At 39.6% G+C, this 24,542-nt stretch overlaps 1 protein-coding gene across 9 annotated transcripts in view; it reads right to left on the bottom strand.

Annotated features, from left to right (window-relative positions):
- Positions 1 to 21,853, bottom strand: part of gramd1bb (GRAM domain containing 1Bb) — an 87,022-nt gene extending 65,169 nt beyond the window's left edge. For 4 of the 9 annotated variants that reach the window (XM_061719057.1, XM_061719069.1, XM_061719060.1 and 1 more), the window contains exons 1-2: positions 21,412 to 21,853; positions 13,010 to 13,099 (exon numbers count right to left, since the gene is read on the bottom strand). In XM_061719057.1, coding sequence (XP_061575041.1) covers positions 13,010 to 13,099; positions 21,412 to 21,821 — 500 coding nt within the window. In that variant the 5' untranslated portion in view covers positions 21,822 to 21,853. Of the gene's footprint in view, positions 1 to 2,381; positions 2,703 to 6,311; positions 6,510 to 6,782; positions 6,810 to 8,282; positions 8,337 to 13,009; positions 13,100 to 21,411 lie in introns of those variants that run through there. The other 5 variants (XM_061719064.1, XM_061719065.1, XM_061719059.1 and 2 more) reach the window with 4 other exon arrangements.
- Positions 21,854 to 24,542: the final 2,689 nt, after the last annotated feature.

Genomic DNA, 24,542 nt, shown 5'->3' with positions numbered 1-24,542 from the left:
GAGGAAGAAATGTTCCATATTAAAGATTAAATATTTGCGGGATATTATGAACCTCTGAAGAATAATTGCAACCCCAGGCTAAATTTCAGACCCTTAAGAAAATACATTGTTTGAATAATAGTTATAAAAAAGTAAAATAAAAATCAATCAGACAAGGCATGACCGCTGAAAAATAGGTTTTCTAAAATAACTACAGGCTTTTAGAAGTTTTAATGATTTATAAACTCTCTCCATGGGCCAATAAGAAAATTCTTTGAATAATACTAAATGACCATTAAATCAGAAATCAGAAATCACAAATAAATGTGTACCCCTCTGAGATGTAACATGTCATTGCCTGACACATCCTGACCTGATGTGATGTATACACGACTGACGTGGGCACTGTGGGAGGAGCAAGTACTAACAGAGCCAGCTGAAAGCCAGCGAAAATTTGAACGCACATCACAGGCTGCCTGTTGTGCTTGAAAGTAATTTGAGGGAGAAATACCTAGAGCATAGTCAATATAACAATGAAAATAATCATTATAAGCCTGTGTTTTGAGTAAATATGGTGATATTCACTCTAAATTCCCAGCTGGTTCTTCAACGGGAAACTAAAGGTTAATCTCTTGCGTATGCATCTACGTAGGAGTGCTTATCTGCAAGACATAATAGTGCAACGCTGGCATAATGCGGCACAGGTTAAGACAAAAGGTGTGATCATGGAGTTTGATTTAATGATGAACATATGTTTATTAAACCGTGAGTCACCAGAGTTTAGTCAGAAGTGATGGTGTGCTGATTTTAAAGACACAGCCTTCTTAGATGTAATATTTAACGTAAAGAGGTTTGAAAAGACCTAAAAACTAATCGTACTTACTTTACATAGAGTCTGTTTTTAAGATACTTGTCTCCACTCCTGTACACCTTATAAAGTACTTTAGATTATTCATTTTATCATTCGCTCACAGACCTCAAGAAGACAGAAGTGGATTATGGGTAATTGGTGAATAGACTGGCACCAATTTTAGCTCTTGCTACAGACAAGGAGACAGATTTACCTTTAAAAACAATAACTGAAAGAAATGGAGAGGTCTATACCTCGTGCTGATATCGTTATAATGGCATATGTGCCTAACCCTCATCGTTGTGTAACACTGCAGCGAGGCAGATGTCCACCCAGCATGAAAACAAGACTTCACAAAAGCAAGTAAGTGTGCCAGAGACACACAGATGGTTCTTCATCGGAAAGTGTAAACTTAAAATTCACACTGTTAAAACGATTTCATTCAAATGTAAATAAAGAACTATGTTCTCTCCTGAGGTTTATTCCTTGACGTAATTGTCTACAGCAGTTGTTGACGAGGTTTCCCGTGCTTTATCGCAAGGGATGCATGACTTACTTTCCCCTGAATTTGTTGCTCCTAATTTTTTTTTAAGTCATCTCGAAACACTAATCAGTGGAGGATATATAGGAAAATATATATATATATATATATATATATAAATACATACATACTTATGTGTGTGTGTTTGTAGTTAATGTACATGTCAAACCCCAATTTAACCCCGAAGTGAACTGCAGTGAAATATAGGAGTATCCCAGCATTATTCATGGTATGGACAATCAATATTGATCAGTTTAACATTATTTCCTAAATTCAAATTTAAAAAAATCAAGGAAAACATACCCTGACAAGAAGTGAAATTCAATCAAGTCTTTAAAACAAACCCAACTCTGGTGTAACTAAATGGAGTAACACTGTCGAAAATACAACACAGCCTTAGAGACGGTCCTCTGTGGACTTGCAAATGTATAAACCAGAAATCAAAGTGCTCTATATGGTTTGTCAAATCCTTTATAATCAAAAGAAACTTTAGAGAAATAAAATGTAATTGTCAGGTACCAAACAGATCACTCTGAAAGGGTACTGGGGGATAGGGTGGAGGTTGCAATGCCAGGGGCATCTAGGTCATGTGATCCGGTCAGTGGACACCACATTAGCGCCTCATTATCACTGAAATCAGTAGATAATCACTCTACTGATGATCAGACGGCCACAAGCCCAGTATTGGATTTTACTATACAGAGGAATCTGTTTTAGTGGAGCACATTCAGCTGAATGGACCCACATGCAGGATTAGCAGCAGAGACATCATTCATTTCAACTGTTCATTCTTACTTCACCATATTACAAGAATTGTATGTCTTCCATTAAAAAATTGAATGTTCAACAATATAGTTGCACCAACAACTGAAACTATATATTTCTATGATAAAATGTAGCAGATTATTCCTGTAATCAATAACGTTTTACTTTCATTTCATGCCCCTAATTTAGCATGCACACAAGTTACTGGTTTGAACTCAGAAATAGGTAACAGAAATGCGACCCGACCTTATGTTTGTGCATGGTGAACAGGCAGACACCATCCTGGCCTCTCTCCTGGATCTCATGGCCTCTCTTCAATCACTGTCTCGCTGTCTCACTGTCAATTTGCAACTTGTCCAGGATGCTTTGTCATCCTCACACAGCCTCAAAATCCCTCTGGTCCTAATCTCCTACATAGAACATCCAATATCTGTCAGGGGAAAAATAATGGCTGGAAGCAGAGATGATACACACAACACTTGTTAAGGCAAAATGCCTGCTCGGAAGGGACAGGATGTCCAGGCTGACTGGACACCACTGTCCTGGCAGAATCTAAAACCAAGGCTTTCCTCCATGGACACAACAGTCAAATGGTCGCTATCCCTCACAGCTATATGAACACAACATTTCAGTTTTCAGTCCAGATGATGCACAGACTCGCTTCCCACCGTTTTGCCTCACATCTGCTTTACTGAGCCATGGATGAGCAGTTGTATGAGGGAGGATGGGTCAAGGATGCGAGCGCTCTGATTGGCTCACCAGCCATGGTGTGTGAGTGGGAAGGTTTCGTTGGTAGGCTCGCTGAGAGCAGCTGTGCTCGATAAGGGTGGTCCTTCCCTTCCCATCCTCCACTCCCTTATCAGCCTCCGCCTCCCCCCACCCCACCTGCTCTGCTCCCTTTTGCTTCATCTGCCTGTCCTCCTCCTCCTCCTCCTCCTCCTCCTCCGACTGCCTCTCTACATGCACGAGTCATGCATTTGCAGTCCTTAGTCGCTGCATCGCAGCATCTCTCTAAGGGGGCGATAGCAGCATCTCTGGCTGTATGCATGTTCTAAAATATGCACAAATATGGCTAAGACCTCAAAGTATTTCGCTGTTAAGTCAATTAGATAAAAGGAAAAATGACAACAAATGAAAAATTGGAGAATAGTCATCCCAACCACTGTCAAGACCATTTATCTGATATGATGTTGTACTTAATAAACCTTGAGCTGGAGCTGTCGTACGACATGACAGAGGAAACACATTTCACTAACACAATAATAAAACTGGGTACGTGCATTTTCCAAATACACTTGCCTAATATGATGGATTCCGGCTTTTCAGCGGCTCCGGCACAAAGTTAAGTGGAGGATCATATTATGCTGATCCCCATCACCAGAGGCTAATGTCTCAAACCTCAGACAATGATCAATAATCCAGCTACTGAGAAGGCAGAGGAGCAATGCTGACATTAGATAAAAGGCAGAGTACATGGCAGGACTGCTTAGGAGAAGCTCAGCAGAAGAAGTCCAACAGTCATTACAAAGACCGGATCAGTTACTTTCATAATGGCCACCTCCAAAGCCACTACACTGTCAAGGCAAAAGGGACAACTCAGTCAAAGTTTGCTTTTAAACTACAGAGTTTTTTTAATCGACCACTTTATGAAGTCAGAGGGCTTTTTTCATGCATTATTTACAGTCGTTCCTATAAGAGAGTACTGACCTTGCACAGAGACCAGGAAATGGCTGCAGAGGGTTTACAGAAACAAAACAGTGTAAAACTTTGATTTGATAAATGTTACCATGTTGTACAAAATGTAAAACATATGGAAAAATTATCTTTGGGTGCTTCGGAGGCACTGCAGGGAAATCACTGTCATACAAGCACGATGAAAATCATTGTCAGTGAACACAGTTCATCACTGCATCCATAAATGCAAATAAAAACGTTATTACACAAAGAACAGGACAAGGTGAAGTCCTAGTAAGGTTCTGAACCACACAGAGTCAGTGGTTGTGGTTGGAGGTATATCAATAAATCCTGGATTTTTATAACATTACATGTGACTGCTTATGACACCCAGGGGCGACAATAATTTGTGCCTGTTTGTTTTTTAGAAAAAAGGCAGAAAAAACTAATCATCATGAGAGAGAGAGAGAGAGCTACAAAGAGAAAGAGAGAGAAACTTGTTTTGAAAAAGCTTCACTCTAATAATCTGATAATCTACTTTTCTATAATTAAACAATACGACTTCTGCATTGCAACAGGCTGGAAACCTGGCCATGGTGTACCCCACCTCCCACCAGGTCACAGGTGTGGTAGGCTCCAGCATAACCATGTATAGGTTAAATGAAGCATGAATTGATGAATGAACGAACGAACGACTACTGCAGTTGGAATGTTCAATTAGTAGAATGAATGTAAACGTAAATGAATGTAAATGTAAACATTTTGATTATGGAGTCCTGCAGCCGAGTTTGCAAGTTGGGTCCGATTTGCACGACTGATTAAGGTATTTTTGCAGATAGTGCTGTTTGGATTGACTCATGACAGGGTAGGTAGGCGTGGAGGCTAAATAAACCCGTACCTGTGCAGAAATCTAGAAATATTTCAGCCTTATTTAGACTGTGAGGGTTCTGGGCAGCATCCTACAAAGGTCACTAACATCCCTCTCACTGAGGTTTACTTCTGCGAGGCGTGTTTTTATGAAGTGCACACATGAAGTGCACACATGAAGGCAGTCTAGGGAACTGCCTGGATATCACTTGGTCAGGGCAAACCATCTGGCTAGTGTAGGGAGGGGTGGAAGTGGACACATGTTGTTTTGTCAGATGTCTGTTTAGTCTGTATCTAAACACATCATTTGGTCTTAGTTATGTGTTCCTTGTATGTTGCAGATGTGAATATTCATAAGACAACTGAAAATACATGTTTACATTTACTGAGTTTGACTGTTCTTCACTTTGTAAGGTAGCACCCAACTTATGTACGAAGTGCACTTTTGTAGTGGAGAGGGTGTGTGTGTTTGTGTGTGTGTGTGTGTGTGTGTGTGTAGGGGGGGTACAGTCGACTTGATCTTAATGAGTGATACAAACAAGTTTGCTGTATTGCAGTATGCTTTATTGCAGTATGCAATGCTTGTTTTTATGTTAATGAAGCTGAAGACCAAGGCAAATTCCTGGCAATCTAAAGCTATTTGGTTATTTCATCATTCTTTCCTTCCTTCCTCCAAACAAGTGACTTTCAGGGATAGATTTACTTTTTTCAGCAAGTGATTGCTGAAATAAATATGATTATTTGGGATTGCTTTCACGAGTGTCTCCCCTAACCTTCACTTAACAGGGCCACCATCACTGAACTCTCTAGTCTCTTGATCCTGTCGAGATCAATTCATATTCAGATTGAATTTGATATGATTTGTTATCCAACTGAAGAAAAAAAAAAAGGCAGAAAAATCTTATTTTTGCAATTTGCTTACAAAGGTTAGAAAATAACCTGATTTACATCAATTTTGAATATTGAAAACTGCATTGATGAATAAGAAATAAATATATATTTATCATAAGTTCTCTGTTTTCAGGTACAGCAACTGGCCTGACAGAAATTGCAAAAGTACTGGAGTAGAGAGACTCCTAGTGGTTCCATTCTGGACTGGTGTGCTCCCCTCTCTGTGCACCCAACTTGCATGACTGACCACTTAAATCACACTTAACTGGACAAAAATACACAGTGTCTGTTCTGCTACGGAAATATGGCATACGCACGCCACTTCTTCTGACTGATTACCCCAAAATTACACACACACACACACACACATTCACACATACACATAGCACTTTTTACAAATAGTAAAAACATGGAAAAGGTTCAACATTAATTCTACAGCAGCAGTCCCCAAAATATGCCGCCAGTTAAAAAAACAATGGTTTAGATCTTACAACCATTTAGAACAACTATAATCCAACATGGAAACCTAAAATTAGGAGGATGTCATATATCATTTGTATATTGATTCCAGCGTAACTCTAAAAATACAAAGCTAAACCATAACATTAAATATATGAACCGTCAAAGTGTATTTTACCAGGTGAATTGTGGAGCAATGACCATTCAAGTACAGCAGCTCCGTGTGTCCAATAATTTTCAGGTGGTGCTTGAAAGAATTAGCACATGATTGCTATTCACACTCACCTTTCCAGCCTATGTCTTGAACCTTTTTGCTTAAGGACTTTCGCAGAGTCTCTTGTGACAGCACAGCTTTCACACCCTGAAAAGTGACTGGCCTGTGCCCACAGTGTGTGTCCACAGTGCTGACCTGCCATTGGCTGGCAAGCTAAAAGAGTAAAATCTCCACAATGGTTTCCAACTCACAAAGCCCTGTTTGTGTCTGATGTTGTTTGTCCAAAAAAAAGCAAACAAAGGCATTCCATGGCTTGCAACTGTATTCACTGCTGGCCTCTCCAAGTGTAAAGCGTATTCAGACACCTTGGTTGGCAGACAAAGCCATGAATCTGTGTCACATGCAGGGTGGGCGGGCCGGGGCAAATGGGGTGACAGCAAGGCCATCCCACTGTACCCTTAACTGTATGCATACACTGACCGGCGTGAATGCATGCCCACACTTTTATGGGTAAAAGAGACGTGGTCAGAGAGCAGACTTACCTGATTTTATCCGGTGCACTGTCAGACCTGCACGGAGAAGAGACAGTTCAGTCAAGGGTAGTGCATCCACTGCTTGTCCAAGATTTGAGAGTACAAGGTTGCTGTTGCCACATTTGTACTCCACACGTTCTTTAGTGAGGACCGATCAGAACTGCAGCAGAATCACCGAGTACTTGAACCCGTGTCTTCCTTACAAATTCCTTTATAATGTGGGTAGAGTCTGCATTTGGATTGTCCTCTCATAAACAGCACCCATGTAAAACATAGAAACTTGAGGGCAGTATATGCTGCTGTTATATGTTGTAATATCTCAGTTAATTATTCCGCAATAATGCTGCCATCATAGAAGTGTAAACAAACCCCGACAAGGGTCTGGTACAACCCCATACCATCAGAATTTGGCTTCTGTACTTGTTGCTCATAACAGTCTGAATAGTTCTTTGTCAGTGTCAGTGTCCATTTCTTACAAAAAACCCCCCCAAAAAAACCAAACAACATAAAATCTGGAATATTGATGTGTCAGACAATAGTAAACGTGCGATTCCTTTTTTAAAGAAAGCATACAGAGCATACACTTTATATTCTGCCGTTACATCCCTCCGGTGTAAAAACCAGGATGCTCTGCTTTATTATAAGATCTAAAGCTTCATCAAAATCTGCCATTTTCAGTATCCAGACAGCAAAATCAGAGACTGTCGTTTCCAAATGGAAAGGTGATTTGAAGTAAAAATGGAGTAAGAGAAGATGATAACGGACCTGGAGTTGGAAACTGATCAATAGCAGTCTGCAGTCAGAGAGTCAGCTCCAGTATGAATAATGAATATGAGTAGAATCATTTCATATTTCAGAAGTGAATGTCTATAATGTTTAGATACAAATGTATTTATTAATTCAAACCCAAAATAAGTTCAAAAGGAAATTGGAGCATCCATTAAAACAGCTACACACCTACCAAGAAGACGAAAAACAGACACACTAGTATGAACTCTTGAACATTCATTCTTTATATTGTAATTTGACCTGGTGATGGTAGGTGCCACAGAGTTGATTCACAACTCCCAGTCATGTGCTGTGTCATCTTCACTGATGACTCACATTACCCTCACTCAGCAAAGTCACACTGGGATATTACATAATGCTATCTGCAGTTAAAGAGGAGGAGTTGCGCTTAGCAGCAGCATCAGACGGAGGAAAAAAAAACATGACACGAAATGAATATCAGTTGATGCCATCGACTGAATTTCACAACTTTCTCTCCCAAAACCTTCCGTGATAATCTGGCGCGGGCAGCTACAATCACAGCTACAGGCAGATGTTGGCTGTCAGCCTGCTGCCGGTTCTCCAGAAAACACAAGCACACTCAGTAAACTGCGGCACATTGCACAAACAGACAGATGCAGCGAGAGCAAGACAGGACCAACAGACATGGAGATGGTGGCACGGGTGTAGTGTGGGAGCGGCAGCGGTGCAGCCTCTGAGCAGAAATGCAGCTGGTTTTACCTGCAGAGGAGACATGACATTCCGTGCCCTCTAAAGCCGGCTACAGAACGCTGCTCTCCCTGCAGCTGCTGCAGACTCCCCTCACTAGCTAACACCAGCACGGCAAAGAGAATAGCAGCAAAAAATCCCATAGGTTTGTCGGGTGCTCTTCCTAATTCGAACAAGTGGAGACACTAAGCCAAAGGAATGTGCGGGAGGGAGAGCGAGAAGGAGAAGCAGGGAAAGGAAAGCAGGATAAGGAGGAAGAGTGCACAGCTTGGGTAGAACGAGAAAGATGGCTAAGTGGGTGGTTATTATGAGGCTAGACAAAGAGGATCCCTACAAATTTTTCTTCTTGGAAATTTCTAATTTTATCACCACTTCTGTGGAGCTTCAGCATTTTGTCTGCTCAGTCGATTACTATGAATTCTACACAGGAATACAAGAATGTCGTCTGTGTTATGTTTTTGCATGCACTACAAAGTTAATTCTGCATCATCAAAAGCATTAAATTAGTCTGAGTTGTGAGGGAAATCTTGTAAATAAAAGAACTGAAAATGTTCGGTCTAGTTTAAATGTTTTACAATGGACATTTTGTTGAGCTGTAAGCTTTTAACTTTGAAGCTGGTGTACACAGATATACGGTATGTCTTTAAGTTATTCAAAAATCATTAAAGTTGCAGCGATAGTTTGTAAATATCGTTGCAAACATATGTATCGGACAGCCTGCTCAAAAGAGTTAAATCTTTGCTTGGTTCCACAGTATGGAGGACCAGGAGTTACATGTAATAAGGCATTTTCATCCTCAGTTATTGATTGGGAAATAAAATGATGTATTACTTCATTAGATTGTAAGTTAGTCAATAAATACATAAATAAACAGTCTAATGTCTAAAGTGTTTTCATATTACATATTTTTAATGAACTTGTTAGAAAATGAATTAGGTAATTAATAAAACACTAATTATTAAATAATTTCATTGTAAAATCTTTTTAAAAATGAATTTTAAAATACAGAAAATAAGGAAATGTGCTTTTAATTTCCCTTCTCTTTTCCACGTTGCATTTTCAAATCCTTTTAAATATTGTGTTGTCTAAATTTGTTACCTTCTCTACTTAGCTTCTCCCTTTTCTGTGACACTTGAGCAAAGAAAAGCAGGTTAACAATGGACATCAGGTACTTGAACGCAGCAAAGCTGCATGACTGTTTCTCTCTCTGTTTAGTTGTGCATGTGAAATGAAACATTGTTAAAGTAGACGTAAGCAGAAGAGAATGGAGGAATCCACCTCTAGCAACACTTGGACTACCATGAAAAAAGATTTGATTTGAAAGTTCACGGAGACAAAGCCCAAACGACTTGCTATCTGTTGCCGCAGGATTCTGAGGGAGACCTGCTGCTTTCTCTGCTCTCACTTGCAGTTCCTCAACTGACCACTAGAGGCTGGCTCCAAAAGCCAGGCAATCTCCATCGACTCCCGTGATAGAATGTCTAACTTTAGAAAGGAAATAAACATATTTCCAGCCTGGTTCCTGGTTTTCACACCCATGACAACTCTGACGGGGGTGAATGTTTTTGTACCTCACCAGGACAGTTTATAAAAAACATACATATATTTTTTTATTATACGATTGATTGACAGTCAGCTCAGCCAAAGGCTGAAAAAAATCATCCGCAATGGTAATGCTTAGCGAAGCAATCAGCCATTTGTACTAAACCAACGTTGGCTAAATGTGAATGTCATTTTTGATTTCACAGTCAAGTCAACATTTTAAACGGTGTATCCCGTTGTAAACGTCTGAAGGAGCTGGTAAATAAAGCTAACTTTGATTGACATATGTTGGGCGTGTTCAAGTCAGCTTCTCGAGCAACATGGCTGAGGCCCGTACAGAGAAAAATAGGCTTTAAAACCACTCTTCAGTCATGTGACTTAATTCTTCGTCTATTGTTTTTTTACAGTCTACATCACTTTGCATGTCCTTTGTTTATTTTTATAGTGTTATGAGCAGCAAAGTCACACATGTTTGACTGAAGAAAACATGTTTTCTTGTTTGGTGCCACATGTCTTAAACAATCTAAGTTTAACTTAACAACCCAATAGCTACATAAAATGTTTCAAGTTACGGTGCAATTCATAATCCACAACTGTTTCAGCGAGGATTAGTTATTAGCCCTAATTCTCAAGTTATTACCCTGCCAGTGAGAGTACACTTGGTTCAGTGGAGAACATCTGTCTCTTCTCCTAGCTTGATCTAGTTTTCTAGCCGTCTCAGCTGCTCTTGTGTTTGGGTCATCAGGGCATGTTAATGGGACTTGGTACCCAGACCTATCAACTGTCTGTGTGAACTGTCAGAAAAAAAAGATCTAAAAATGGTATAACATGAACTTGGAGGATCAGATGAGCTGGAATGAAACACATCAACCAACGGTACTTTTGCTTCTCCTGCTTTTAGTTATATATTAGATCTTAGTGAAGTATGAAAGCAAAACTTACATACTGCCAAATATGAATGCTTTGTCTTGTCTTTGTCTTTGTCTTCTACTTTCCAGTTACCAACTGATCTCCTTGCAGGGAAAAGCTCAGTGCGTTTTCCACTGACGCTTTATTTTTGGTTACAATGTGCTGGAAAAAAATGTCTTATCACATTCCAGGCTGCTCGGGGACACATATGCCTGAAAATGACGCTCAAGCATACCTACACACCAGGCTCTGATAGGCCTGTCACTGGTGCTGTTGTGACAACTGAAACTTGTGGCACTGCAATAAGGAGCTACTGACACATCTGTGATAAGCGCTGTCAGCTCAAACTGGGCTCTGAAAAAGCAGATTCACAGTCAGATCAGTGTAGGGTTTAGCTACTTATAACCACTTTAATGTTAAATATAAAATAATGTTAACAAAATGTGTTCATACAGATGGCTGTTCAAAAAACTCAATGACCTTTTGTACTTCACAGCGTGGCACTTACAAGTTTAGGGATTCAGCTGATGAGCCATGCAAACTGATTTCACAGAATAATTGCTTTTACAGGCAAATAATATCTTCAAAAATTCTGTCGCATCCATTTTGCTTGCCACAAACAGGAGGACAGAGGACATACTGCCTTGCACATATCAAGAGATGGCATATATGAGCAGAAATAATGAGATTGATTGATTTGGCTTTTTTCCCCCCTAGGTGAATACAAACAGCGTGTGACCTGGAACACATATTGTATACTTCATTGAAACAAAGGCTTAAATTTGCAAGAGAGCATATAGACTGGACTCTAAACGACTGAAAAAAGGGTAAGTGGCCGGATGAGGTTATAGTGCTGGGCGGTATACCGGTTCATACCGAATACCGGTGTTTATTTTTCTTATGATATGAATTTTTCATATACCGTAATACCGGTGAGTATGTACAATAGCGTAGACAACGTTGGGAACGCCGTGCGGCGCTACGTTCCGCCGCACGTGAGGGGACTGTTTAGCAGTAGTGATGCACCGATTGTTCGGTAACTGAAATTGTTCGGCCGAAAATGGCAAAAAAAACACTTTCGGTGTTCGGTGGAATAAGTGGGAAAAAAAACGAACAATTAATAACGGCGTTGTAATATAAGGAAATAGACTGGCTCTCCCGTAACAGTTGCGCACCACAAACATAAATCGTTGGGCAACCAAAAAGTAACCACGTAACTGTTGCGCACCACAAACATAAATCGTTGGCCAACCAAAAAGTAACCACATAAGAATTTTACCTAACATTCACCAGGAGGTGGAACCAAAACAACATAATGCTGGGAAATTTAAAAAAAATCAGTTTTTTATGTTCAATAAATATTTTCTACCTTGTAATTTTGTAAAAGATAGTCTTTAAGTGTTGTCTGACTGATTCTCTCACTTGATTAGAATCATAAGTGCCGCCACCTCATTGTAAACAGCATCATTTTGTGAGGCCATGCAAACCTGTTTTTATACTAGTGTGGACATGTTTTTCTACAATATTTCCTCCTCATGACAGTAAAATAGGCCATTCTAAGCCAATTTACTGCAGCAATTCCTTTCCAAATCATTAGAAAATGTGGTTAACACCAGTTGTGCATGAAAAAAAAAATACTGTGATATACCGTGAAACCGATATAATTTAGAAAAATACCGTGATATACATTTTTGGTCATACCGCCCAGCACTATGAGGTTATCAGAGTAAGAAGATTGGCAGATGAAAGGATGTACCCATCATTCCTAGGGTCTAATGTGCATGGATGTAATGGCATTTCTATAACCTGGGGGTTGTTTCAGTTGGTCATGATGACTAGATTCAGCAAATGTTAGGTGGTCCAATCATGGACATGCTCCATAATGACAATTCCAGGATTAATGGGGATCAAACTGTGTAACAGTCGTTCAGGTGACAGAAAAGGAAAAGTCCTCATGTTGTGGTCAAAGTCTCACTAAAACAGTAAACATTAAACATTAAACAAGATCTTGATTTAAATAAAGGAATGAAAGACTTAATATATACATTTCATAAAGTTATGATGCCATAGTACATGTGATAGTACATGCCAAAAATATAATATAATATCTAAAATATAACAAATGTGTGTTTTTTTTTTGTTGTTGTTTTGTTTTGTTTGCTTTGGCCAGGCATTGTACGAGAGCTCTTAATTTAATTCAATTACATTAATTTTGATTTCTTTTCCACCAAAATGAAGACATGATTTGTGCAGATGAAAAAACAATAAAATACACACATATTTCTCACCTCTCCTCTCGGATTAATGGCGTCAAGAAGCGAGTGTTGTCATCTTCATGGCTGCTCTGCAGGCTGCTTTGCTGACTGCTCTGCTGGCTGCTGCATGGTGAACAAAAACCATTAGATGTACTGTTATGTAAATTTATACTTTTTTTGTTTGCCCCTAAAAAATAAAAAAATAAATAACTAATAACACAAGTGATTAGCTTGATTGTTGATGTTTTGAAATGTTTCCACTCTTGGACATTTGAAGGGTAACATGGCACAGTGCTTGTCTTCCTGTCATGGGTCTGAGCCTAAGATCACATCAGAAAAGTGTCAAATGTAATCTTCTGGAGACAATTCACAGCATACTGCAGCAACATGCACATGCGCAGTGATAACACTAGATGGGGCTATGTAACGCTGGCTCGCCAAAGATAAGCCCTCTGTTGAGGGTGAATGATCTATAAATATAATAATGACATACAAACGGACATATTAATGAAAAGAAAAGTAAAGCACACACAAAAAGGGAAGAAGTGAACTCTGTGACTGCAATTCTGAAAATATGCAAAAGTTCAAGTTCAAGTTTTTTAATCTAGTATAAAATTATAATTGATGTAAAAGAGGTGTGTTTTAACTTTTGTTTATTGCCTGATTTCTTATTTTAGATGCAGCTGTCTTCCCATCCACACACTGACATTCAAGAATAAAGCCGTTCTGTTGGGAAAGACCTTCATTAATTCCCGCCGTCAGACTGCATGATGCTCCGATCCATTTCCTAAACAGATATGGGCTGTGTAAAGCCTTCAGGGATAGTGGAAGGGTGAGATTATCTTATACATAGATACATACATTAGCGACTGTTAAAAACTAAATTTGGGGTGTTTAGAGGATAATAATATATAATATAATACAACTTCAAACAACAAAAATGATTTTCTGTGTTTTTTTTTTATATGACAAAATGTATTTCTTGGACCTCTTAAAATCAGGATTCTTTAAGAAAATCACAGATCACCAATTTCTGGAGGCACAATACGTCACAAGATCTATTTGAAACCTTTGATTTATCATTTAAAATGATCTGCCAGTCTGACATTTTATTTTTATTCAGCGACACAAAAGTATCAGAACTTTACACCTGTCAATTAATTGACAGGACATGTGTATCATATTTTATATCTTAAACTATATTTCTTTAAAAATGAAGTTTTTCTGCGCTTATACATAATTCATAACAAATAAGAATTAGGATCAAAGCCAATGTCCTCAACATATCAGATTAACAGTTCAGTTGTACAGAGGAAATAAATCAGTTATTGTTGACTGACTTCTTTTATATTTATATATATTAGTTGTAGATTCATAACAACTGAACAGTTTGTTTATAACATGCATCATTTTTCCTTTTTGATCCTGTTTTTTTCTTTTTTCCAGTCTTGCAAAACAGACCCCGGTAACATGTCCAAACTCTTGTTTCGCCTGCACGGCTCTGTAAAAGCCCGCAAGACAGAAATATTTTAAAAGCTTGGATGAGATGGAAGCAGCGAAGCTGGCTGAAAACTACTACATCACTTCCTCAAAATAGCTCATGCTCTTATCAGGCTGCAAACAGCAGATTCCACTGTGTCTGCAAGCTCCCACTATTCTCCAATACACGATCTCAAACGTCCACAGAGTACACATTATGTGCAACGCATAAGACTAGGAGGAGAATAGCATGATGAAGTTAAGCTGATACGGAAACTAATGTGACAATTCAACAAGGAAATGTGGAAAAAACTGAGCTGAGCAGAGACCTATTATTAAAGGAGACCTATTATGAAAAACACGTTTTCTCTTGCTTTAACATATATAAAGTGGTCTCCCCTCAGCCTGCCAACTCAGAAAAGGAGGAAAGCAACCAAATTCTGCAGTGTCTGTACAGCCGCCCGGATGAGCCGTCCAGTCTGATGTGGCTTCTACGAGCCGTTCAGATTCTGCTCGAATACGTAAAGATCCCAATGGAAGCATCCCAACGTAAAGAACGGGATGCTGCAGACATGGCTCAAAGGCTGAATTTCTAATTTATTTAGCAAAAAAAATCAAAAGCTTGTTTTTAAGACATTCAAGGCCTGTTTAAAATAGGTATTAGATGCCATAATAGGTCCCCTTTAAGGTTCCACAAGATTAAAATCAAAACAAACCACATATTCTCATAGTCCTGTCTTCTTCTTTTCAGGATTTAAATCAGCAAAAATAGCAGAACTGAATCAGTTTCTACCTGTTATAAAAGTATTTCAAATTAACTCAATGCAAGACTCGCTGCACTTTACACCAAATTAATGTTCAAATAATTATCATGTATCTAAAAGATAAAGCATGTGCACAGATACACAAGCATAAAATCACTTGATTAGACAGAAATAAAATATTTTTGGAGACTTACAAGATTTTCAACATTCGTCCAAGAAGAAAGATGGTGCTTTCCCAGGAACCTCTATGAGACAGCGAGTTAACTATAAACTCTGTCATGCTTGTACATTTACAGAAAGCAGCGGTATCAAAGCATTTCTGATCACCTTGCATGAACTACAAACCACCTCACAGAGTTACAACTGGCAACTAATCATCTTTTAACAGTGATAATGCTATGCTCATTGTCATTCTTTCTGAAGTCATCAGTTGCTGGTGATTCAACTATAGCTTCACAATGAAGTCCCAAAAAACAGTAACTGATATAGCTTCCCTGGAAATGTTTTTCTAAATCTGTGGCTCGAAGCAGGAATTTGGTGGATCAAAGTTCTGTGCAGTCACGTGAGAATAAGTTATTCCGTTTTTTTCTGATGACACCTCTTTTTCTTTGTACCCCTCCATGTGGCAATACCACTTTTCACCACATGGGGGCATACAGCACTGCTGTGTTGACAAAAGAGCCACCAGCAATACTATGTTAATGAGTGGGGACGGTCCGGCACATCGTAAAATATCACTTTCTACAGTGACAGCTGCAATTTGTGCCACTAGACGCGCACTGGCCACAAGTGCTACACAGGGTGACTTTAATGACAAATAAATCATTTAATCTGCAGAATGCATGTTTGCACATAGAAACAAAAATGGACATTCAAACACAATGTCAGGTAAGAAGACCAAAGAAATGCTTGCGTCTGATACTAGGCTACAGTAGAGGATTTAGCTACAGTAAATGCAGCCATAAGCATGCTAAAGTACTCACAGTTACAATGTTAACCTTTGGATGCTTCCATTTATCACAGGTTAGCATGGTTATATTGGTCGTATAATATTCTCAACAAAAATTTGACAGGCTTTTGGACAATTTCAATCCAATAATGTGCCAGCAGACAGTGTCAGGGATGATTAGGGCTCCTTGTGGAACCATATTTCAGAATAAGATGCCATTATTCTTCTACAGTTGTTGATATATTTCAGACTGTGGAGCAGGATTATAAAACTAAAAGAACAAAAAAGATTTTGCAGCATTAATGCAAAATGAATTGAATGTGTCCCTGTAAATAGTCCTGCAAACACACTGAGATATCAGGTAATAAGTCTTAACAAAAATAAGTTAGATCTTGTTCCCAACATTGCGGTTCCACAGAAAATCACTCTTTTCATTCCTCACGCCAAAGCTAATGTGTATTCACAGAAAATATGTCAACGAAATAGGAAGCCAGAGGCTGCAGTTTTCACAGTGGTGATATAATGGAACAGCTGCATTGAATGTATTAAATATGAGGTTGTCAGGAAAATGCAACCTTGACAAATATGTGTATACACACAAAATGATATAAAAAATAAATAAAAATAAAATGCTGATATGGCATTGGATGTGAGCACAGATGTGGTGCTGCCTCGATAGAAAATATCTTTCAATAAGGACAAATTCTGCTGCAGAACTTCACAACCCTCACACTGATTCTGTATATTAAGTATAAATACCGCACTTGAGTTGCACTTAAAATCCTTAATTTTTCTCAAAAATCGGCAGTGCGCCCCATAATCAGGAGTGCCTTATGTATGAATTCTTGAAGTGCTCACTGACCTTGAACCAATTTAATGTGGTACACTGAGCTTAAAATCTGTCAAAATGTTTTAGTGCAACTTCGGTAGCGACGAAGCCACTCCGCTTGTTTGACTGTCGGGCCATTCAGGGACGTATGTAGTGCTGACAAGCAACCATCATCTAACATCTAGTCCATGTTACCTTACTATAATTAGACATCAGGCCAACGTTAGGTTTTTAGCGTAAAGCTAATTTCAAATATATATCATAATCTAATTATAATCAAATGTTGGAATACAATGATGTTCCAACCCCACACTAACTTCAGGTGTCCGCTATCGCTGGCAAAGATGAACCAATCAGAGAACAGGACGCTTATCCCCTCCACTTTTATTTGTGGATTCGTGGAAGACGAATGATTTAAAATGTGAGAGTATTTTTCTGTGTTAGTTTTGTTTCGCTTTATATATGTCTCATCATGTGCCTTATGTATGAAAATAGACCCATTTATTGATATTGCGCCTTTGATGACGTCATGAACTCATGACGTCATCTCTATGCGCGCATCGCAGACACAGCTCTGTGTACAGCTGGAGTTCGCTACTGTTAGTTTACTGTTAGTTATTTGAAACATGTCTGAATATTTGTCAAATTCTGAGGTTGTGGACGACGACTTTGAATATGATGGACGTCCTTACCGTTTTGAGCCAGAGTATAGTAAGAGCTCACTGAACGGAGGACAGAGTGCGCGCACAGAGATGACGTCATGCAGTTCAGAGGTCTTGTTTACAAACTGATTTATTTGTTACACACACAGCCCCGGATGTGGACAACAGGTCCTGGAAGCAGATCTAGTGATTCATAAAATAAATTAACGAGTTTCGCTGCAATCATGTGTTATTTAGACGCTGCATCGTCTGTGTCCCGCTGTGCCCCATTCACTACCATTATATGGAGAAGCGGCTGGCAAAAAACTCCTAATATCTTCCGAAGGACTCCAAATGTCATCAAACTTGCCTGGGTGAGTATACGACCATAAAAAATGCCAGAAATAAGGTCCAGGTTGTAAAAAACCGAACTTTCCCTTTAAACCCAAAATGGTTATGGTAACATCAAAATCTTGATTGCTTATATTACAACCACATACGTTTAACATCCCTAGATTTATTTGATTAATGCAGCTTAAAAGACTAAGTGAGGAGGGGTCATGCCACCTTAACCTCAAAACAATTGTCTGAGGTGAGAAAAAGCTTGTTCCAGTGGTCCAATAACATCTTTAGGGGGAGCTAGAACTTTACTCAAGATATAATGTAAAAAACAGTATTTTGAACGAAGACAATACACTGATGGAGTGACCAGGCATTCTGGTTCCGCTTGCCACCTGTTATCAGTGACAGCTGGTTCTTCACATCTTAAGCTGGCCCTCTCCCTCTCTCTCTCTCTCTTGCTCCCTTTCCCATTCCCTTCACTTCAAGCAACCTTTACATCATTATCTGGAACAAACTACTTCAAACATTCACCATCAAGTCTTTTTTGTGTGGCGGCTGACTTCTAAGGACACGGCTAAGACAGAAGACAAAACATAACAAGAGACAACTACCATGATTCTTCAGCTCAACAGCTTAGAAAGACACAATACTATTGTTAAATCGATAAAGTAGGTCAACTTTCATCAATTCCCAGCGACTAATTTGAGTTCAGAGCAGCATCAAAGAGGTTTCATCTTAAAGAGGACATACTTGATGCTATTTGGGGTTGTTCCCTTTACCTCAATGTTTTATGCCGTTTTTTTTAAAGCAAATTCTGCACCAAAAGGAGTTAATTCCTCCCACTAATTTGTCTAAAATGTCTAATTTGTATGCTGACTTAGTCTTCATTTGCCATATGACATCAACATGAAAGAGATTTGCATATTACTAGCTAGTTTGTGAAAGATCAAACAGCGAGGGGCCTTAAAGATACAGCTGCTTAATCAGTGTCCAAACACAAAATCACAGAAATGTACACCAAGTGAAAAATAAGGTGTTTTGAACACTATATAACACAGATCATTATTCTTTTAGACAAAAGATAGGTAACATTAACTGCTTCACAAATGTGTTAAGAGCGGCAGCGTGCAGACATCCAGGCATTCATTACGTTTCTGTTGATGTAACTCACGGCTTCAGACCTGTGAATGGGTTCAAGAGAGCCACGGTGTGTGGGTAGTAGGTGCCATTTACACGAGATTGGTAAATCAATTGAGGTCTCAGAAAAAGTTCTGAGTCACAGTATTTACATTTTTTTTTCTTTTTTTATGACTTCCCTCGATTCACATTTGAGGAAGTACAATCTCTTGCAACGGAGACTTCAGATGGGTTCTTAATGATAAATCACTGGCGTTTTGACATAGGCTCCAATCCAATCAATCTGAACTGAATCAGGAATACATAGAGGTATTGGGGGATAAACATAATTTAATGCTCTTTTATGGACTTGGAGGCCATGGAAACTAGGACGAGGCGGGATTTTGAGAGCAGCAACGAGGCTGGTGGATCAGAGACATCAGAAGGCCTGTGAGAGACAGGTACCTCTTGCTCCTTAATTAGACCAATGAATATGATGGAGTAATTCTTCCAGGGGTGAGAACGATCATAAAACGCTGCTCGAAATCTCTACCTAAACTAGCTCCCAGGTGCTTGGCTCATTGGTGTACCCAGCATGCAGTGGTTGAGTACAACGATGCAAGTGGCACGGAATATCACTCTTCTGCATCTCATTTAAGAGAATTTAAGTAAAAGTAATAGCATAGTTCTTATCAACTTGAGAAAAGGTGACACTTCAGTTAAATTCAATTAAAATATTACATTAATCCCTGAAGGGAAAATAAACCAAAAAAAATTATCTTAACAAAACACTTAACTAAACTAAACATTTTATACCCACCCCACCATAACCGTTAACTGCTGAATATTAAAGGAAAAATTACACCACCACACAAACTTCTGGAAGTTCTTCTAACGATATAGGAGCTATTGAAAGTATTATGATGTATTCAGAGAACAGAAGCTTTGGGTACAGCTCAAACGCTTGTAGTTTCCTCTCCTTTATTTTGCTCCAAAGAGCAATTATGATATATGAAAGTATAAAACTTGAACAGTATTGTCTTCTACTGCTTTCTGTCTACTTCTTCTGAGCAATTGTGCAGGAGTTGACTAATGTGACCGCTGCAGTTAAATGTCAAAAGTGACATTGTCAGACTGAATGTGACAAAATAGATAAAATACAAAACAAACATCAAAGGTGTGGTTCAACACTTCTGGTTTCCAGCAGATGAATGAGAAGTAATTTGTGTCTAGATGGGGCTATTATTTGAATAATTCGTAGAGATTTTAAAATTTTGTGGAGAATTGGAGCGCTAAGCTTTTTACATTATAAATTAACCTTACACTACTGTCTTGCTATCCTTAACTTTTATTTATATAAGAAAAACTAAAATTTGGAGAAATATGTTCAACTTTAAATAGGCAAATTTGAGTTCCTGTCCCTTTGAACTTTTGTCAGGTGAAACTACCACTCTATCTGACATGTCAGCCATGCACCCAAGTGGAAGACGCCTATTGATTTTGTAAGCCTCTTGACCTTTGTGCCTCATTTCTCTCAGACCAACCTTTTACAAGGTAAGTAAGTGACCCTGCAGTATCTGCTAAACCATGTGATTCAAGTGTGCAATATCATGTCTGTGTTCTTACACAAGAGGACTCAACTTGTCAATACTGTTGATCTGTGGAAAGAGATCCTCACCCTGGACACTATTGATGTGCAACAACAACCTTTGCAATTATTTGTTATCCCAGCAGTTCAAGTATGAACAATTTGTCTCCTATGAGTGTGACCTCAACCCAACTATCATAATCTATATAATATAATATAATATAATATAATATAATATAATATAATATAATATAATATAATATAATATAATATAATATAATATAATATAATATAATATAATATAATATAATATATTATAATTATAATTATAATCTATGTGGGTTAAATGTGAATTTCATGTAAAAACTGCCTGCAAACAATCCATACACTAGACTGAATCAAATAGGAGGACCATACACCATAGACATGTACACTACACAGGATAGATTACCATGAAAACAAAGATACCCCTACCATCAGTGGAAAATTGACAGAAACATGTTACATTCTATATTAAACACAGGATTGTTTTAAATGAAATGGTTTTGGTCCTTAAACAGTTAAACCAACATGTTCAGTTGTCTAAAGTACCATGAAAACAACTTAACTCTGAATTAGTGATGCATCACGCTAGTGGAGGTAGCAGGAGCTGGAAGCAACATGGAAGTAATAGGGAAGATTTGGGGTATAGAAGGGAGTGGGAAGAGGTGAGAAGGTCCATACCAACCTGCTCTCACTGCCTTGCTCCTTCTTCTCTCTGACCTTCAGCCACCTCCTCAACAGGAAGCGCTTGCGGCGTGGAGAAGCGCTGGGCGTGGAGCAGTTCGACCAGGAGGATGGGATGTCTTCGTCACTGGATGGCGTGATCTCAATGGAAGGCAGCTGGAGGTACTCCTTGGAGCTGGAGCGCGATCTGTCCGTCAGGTGACTGTTCGCAAGCCGCTTTCTCTCCAGCTCCCTCTCACTGGGCACGTTCCTCATACGTCGCATCTTGAAGCGTTTGCGCCGCAGGGTCGGGGTCGAGGAGCTGGATCGCAAAGAGCCATCCGACACGGCGATGTTTCCTCCGTCTGAGTATGCAGGAGCATCTTGCGGGACACTCACCTGGAGTGAAGGAGGTCTAAGAGTGTCACTCATGACTCCGAGCGTTCTAAAATGCAAACAGAACCCCTAACGGTCTGCTGCTGCAAAAACTGCAAGGTCTGAAATTCTGTGGACTGAGGGGTAATCAGGGGTGAGGAAAAGTTAAAGTTGAGTGGTGGAGAGATCTTTTGTGAGACCTCACATAGCCCCCTTGATGTCTTACAAATGTCTGTCTGAGTGCCAGTCAGTGGCTTACAAAACTGGCTTAGAACTCCAGATATCTTCAGACTGACCACGTCCTTCCTCTGCTCCTCAGCTGTTGGTGAATATGCATCAGTTCAGCGGGCTGGCAGGCAGACTGTGAAGAGCAGTCTTGTGGTAGTAAACTCAGTCACTCAGGCTGGGGAGAAGAGGCTAGATTAGATAACAAAGGGGGGTTCTGTTCCGAGAGCAGCCGATGAAACATGCATAAGGCCCGTCAGGGAGTGTAACACAACTCTTTTGCTGGTCCTCTCCCGGGACTGGCAGGCCAAGTTACACATACACACTCTTTTAAACACTAACAACGCTACTGTCCAAGCAGCCAGAGCTGTTATCTTAGCTGCTGTTGTTAACGTTAAAGGGGAAGGCACCAGCTGTCAGGTCCTGAATATCGATGCTAACGTTGCGTATAAGGCTGGGAGGTTGTTTGTTGTCACTTTGTTCTCATTTTGGCGGTCCAGCAGCAGAGGAAGACACACCGTTGTGGTAGAGGTCCGTCCTGAGCGCCAGTGTGTCGCTGTCTCCACGCAGTTACTGCCTACAAGTCAGAAGGAGGTGATAGGACGGCAACGCACAGGCAAGTCTGAGGGTGAGGATGACCAAGTTAAGCAGCCACACAGACAATCACACAGAAAGGATACAATAATAAGACAGACAGGAACATTATGTGCGAGAACACACACAGACACAGGCAAATAATAAGATAAGGAATCACTGTAAACAGGCTAATCTACTAAACATACGCTACCTATCCACCACCAATCACCAGCCTAGGTTTATCAATCCCTAACATGGTGTTAAGTGTATACAAGACCTTTAAACTTTCTGTCAACAACTACAAATAAATCAGAGCTAACAGCTGACCTGTGTAGACCTGGGCCATTGTGCACATATTTGACTGTTAGCTAACAACTTCATGTGTTGAAGGGCAACCAATGTTTACAGAACAGAAAATAACTCTTAGAGTTAGAGACAGATGAAATGGGTTGTCATGGCTGGACAGAAAAATCACCTAATAGTGCCACAACTGTTTTACTAAACCACTTCCAAAAATGATTAAAAAAAATGATGTTATGTTAAAGTATGCTAAAATAATCAAAGCTATAGGAAGCTAGCAATGCAGTTAAACTTCATGGAATTTGGTATCCAAACATAACAATAACTTTTTTCTCCTTCATAAGTCACAAAAATACGTATGATATTCTTAATTTTAGACTTTCTTTGAAATGTGATGATTTAAGGGGTAAATAAAATAATCATTGTATAATTAACAAAGAAACACTAGATAAACATTAAAGAATGAGGAAAATACTGCCCACCACGAAGTCTCGCACTTTGTTCATATAGTGTTCATTAGATATTCTTCAATTTCACATTTGTTGTTGGGTCACTATTCAATCACAAATTCAATTAAAGCTGCAAGCAGCGATGAACGGGCCCCCGCACTCTTGTGCACGTTCAGGCGTGCTGCAGTGGAAGCGCTTGTATGACTTGCATGTAAATGTCTTCAGGCCTGGACATTTAGCGGATGACACCAGCCACGACTCTCTATACCAAACCATTCAAAGGTTATGGCAGAAAGTAGGAACTATCAGATATCGACCAATCAGAAATAGCGGCGGGGCTAATTTGCACCAATTAAGGTGAAGGAGTCAAAACCGAGTCCGATGACACCACCCACGACTCTGTATGTCATACCATTCAAAAGTTATGGCAGAAAATAGGAACTATCACATATCGACCAATCAGAAGAAGGGGTGGGGCTAATTCATGCCAATGAAGGTCAAGTACTCAATACCGAGTCAGATGACACCACCCATGACTCTTTATGTTACACCATTCAAAAGTTATGGCAGAAAGTAGGAACTATCAAATATGGACCAACCAGATGAAGGGGGGGCGCGCTTTTTGGCATCTATCGTCGCCATGGTAACGCTTTTGACTGAGAAAAGTAATGCGCGTCGTCACAGGATGGAGACGCATACTTGGGTTCACGTTACGGTTCGGGCCGTATTAACTACCGAAGGAATGGCATAAATTGCGCCAAAATTACACGATTAATTCAAAATCGCTGACTTCCTGTTTGGTTTCTGCCATGGCGCCAAGAGACTCTTCTTTAAGTTGCGACATGATACAGGTGTGTACCGATTTTCGTGCATGTACTGTACGTCAAACCGTATTGTGGGGCTTGAGGCACAAAGTTTTCTAGGGTGCGCTGTTGAGCCATTAGGCCACGCCCATTAATGCAAACCATTAAATATCAAATCTTTCACCAGGCCTGGCCTGCGTGCAAAATTTGGTGACTTTTGGGGCACGTTTAGGGGGGCAAAAAGGCCCTCCTTTCGTCGGAAAAAGAAAGAAGAAAGAAGAAAGAAGAAAAATTCCTACAGATACAATAGGGCCTTCGCACTGTAAGTGCTCGGGCCCTAATAACAACGCAGGTTAAAATATGGGCATTGACATCCAAGCTACGCGAGTTACGATTCGCTGATTAAAATAAACTATTACGAAAGG

This window comes from Cololabis saira, chromosome 4 (genome assembly GCF_033807715.1).
Source record: "Cololabis saira isolate AMF1-May2022 chromosome 4, fColSai1.1, whole genome shotgun sequence".
NCBI classification, from domain to species: Eukaryota; Metazoa; Chordata; class Actinopteri; order Beloniformes; family Belonidae; genus Cololabis; species Cololabis saira.
This window is presented reverse-complemented; position numbering and strand designations above follow the sequence as displayed.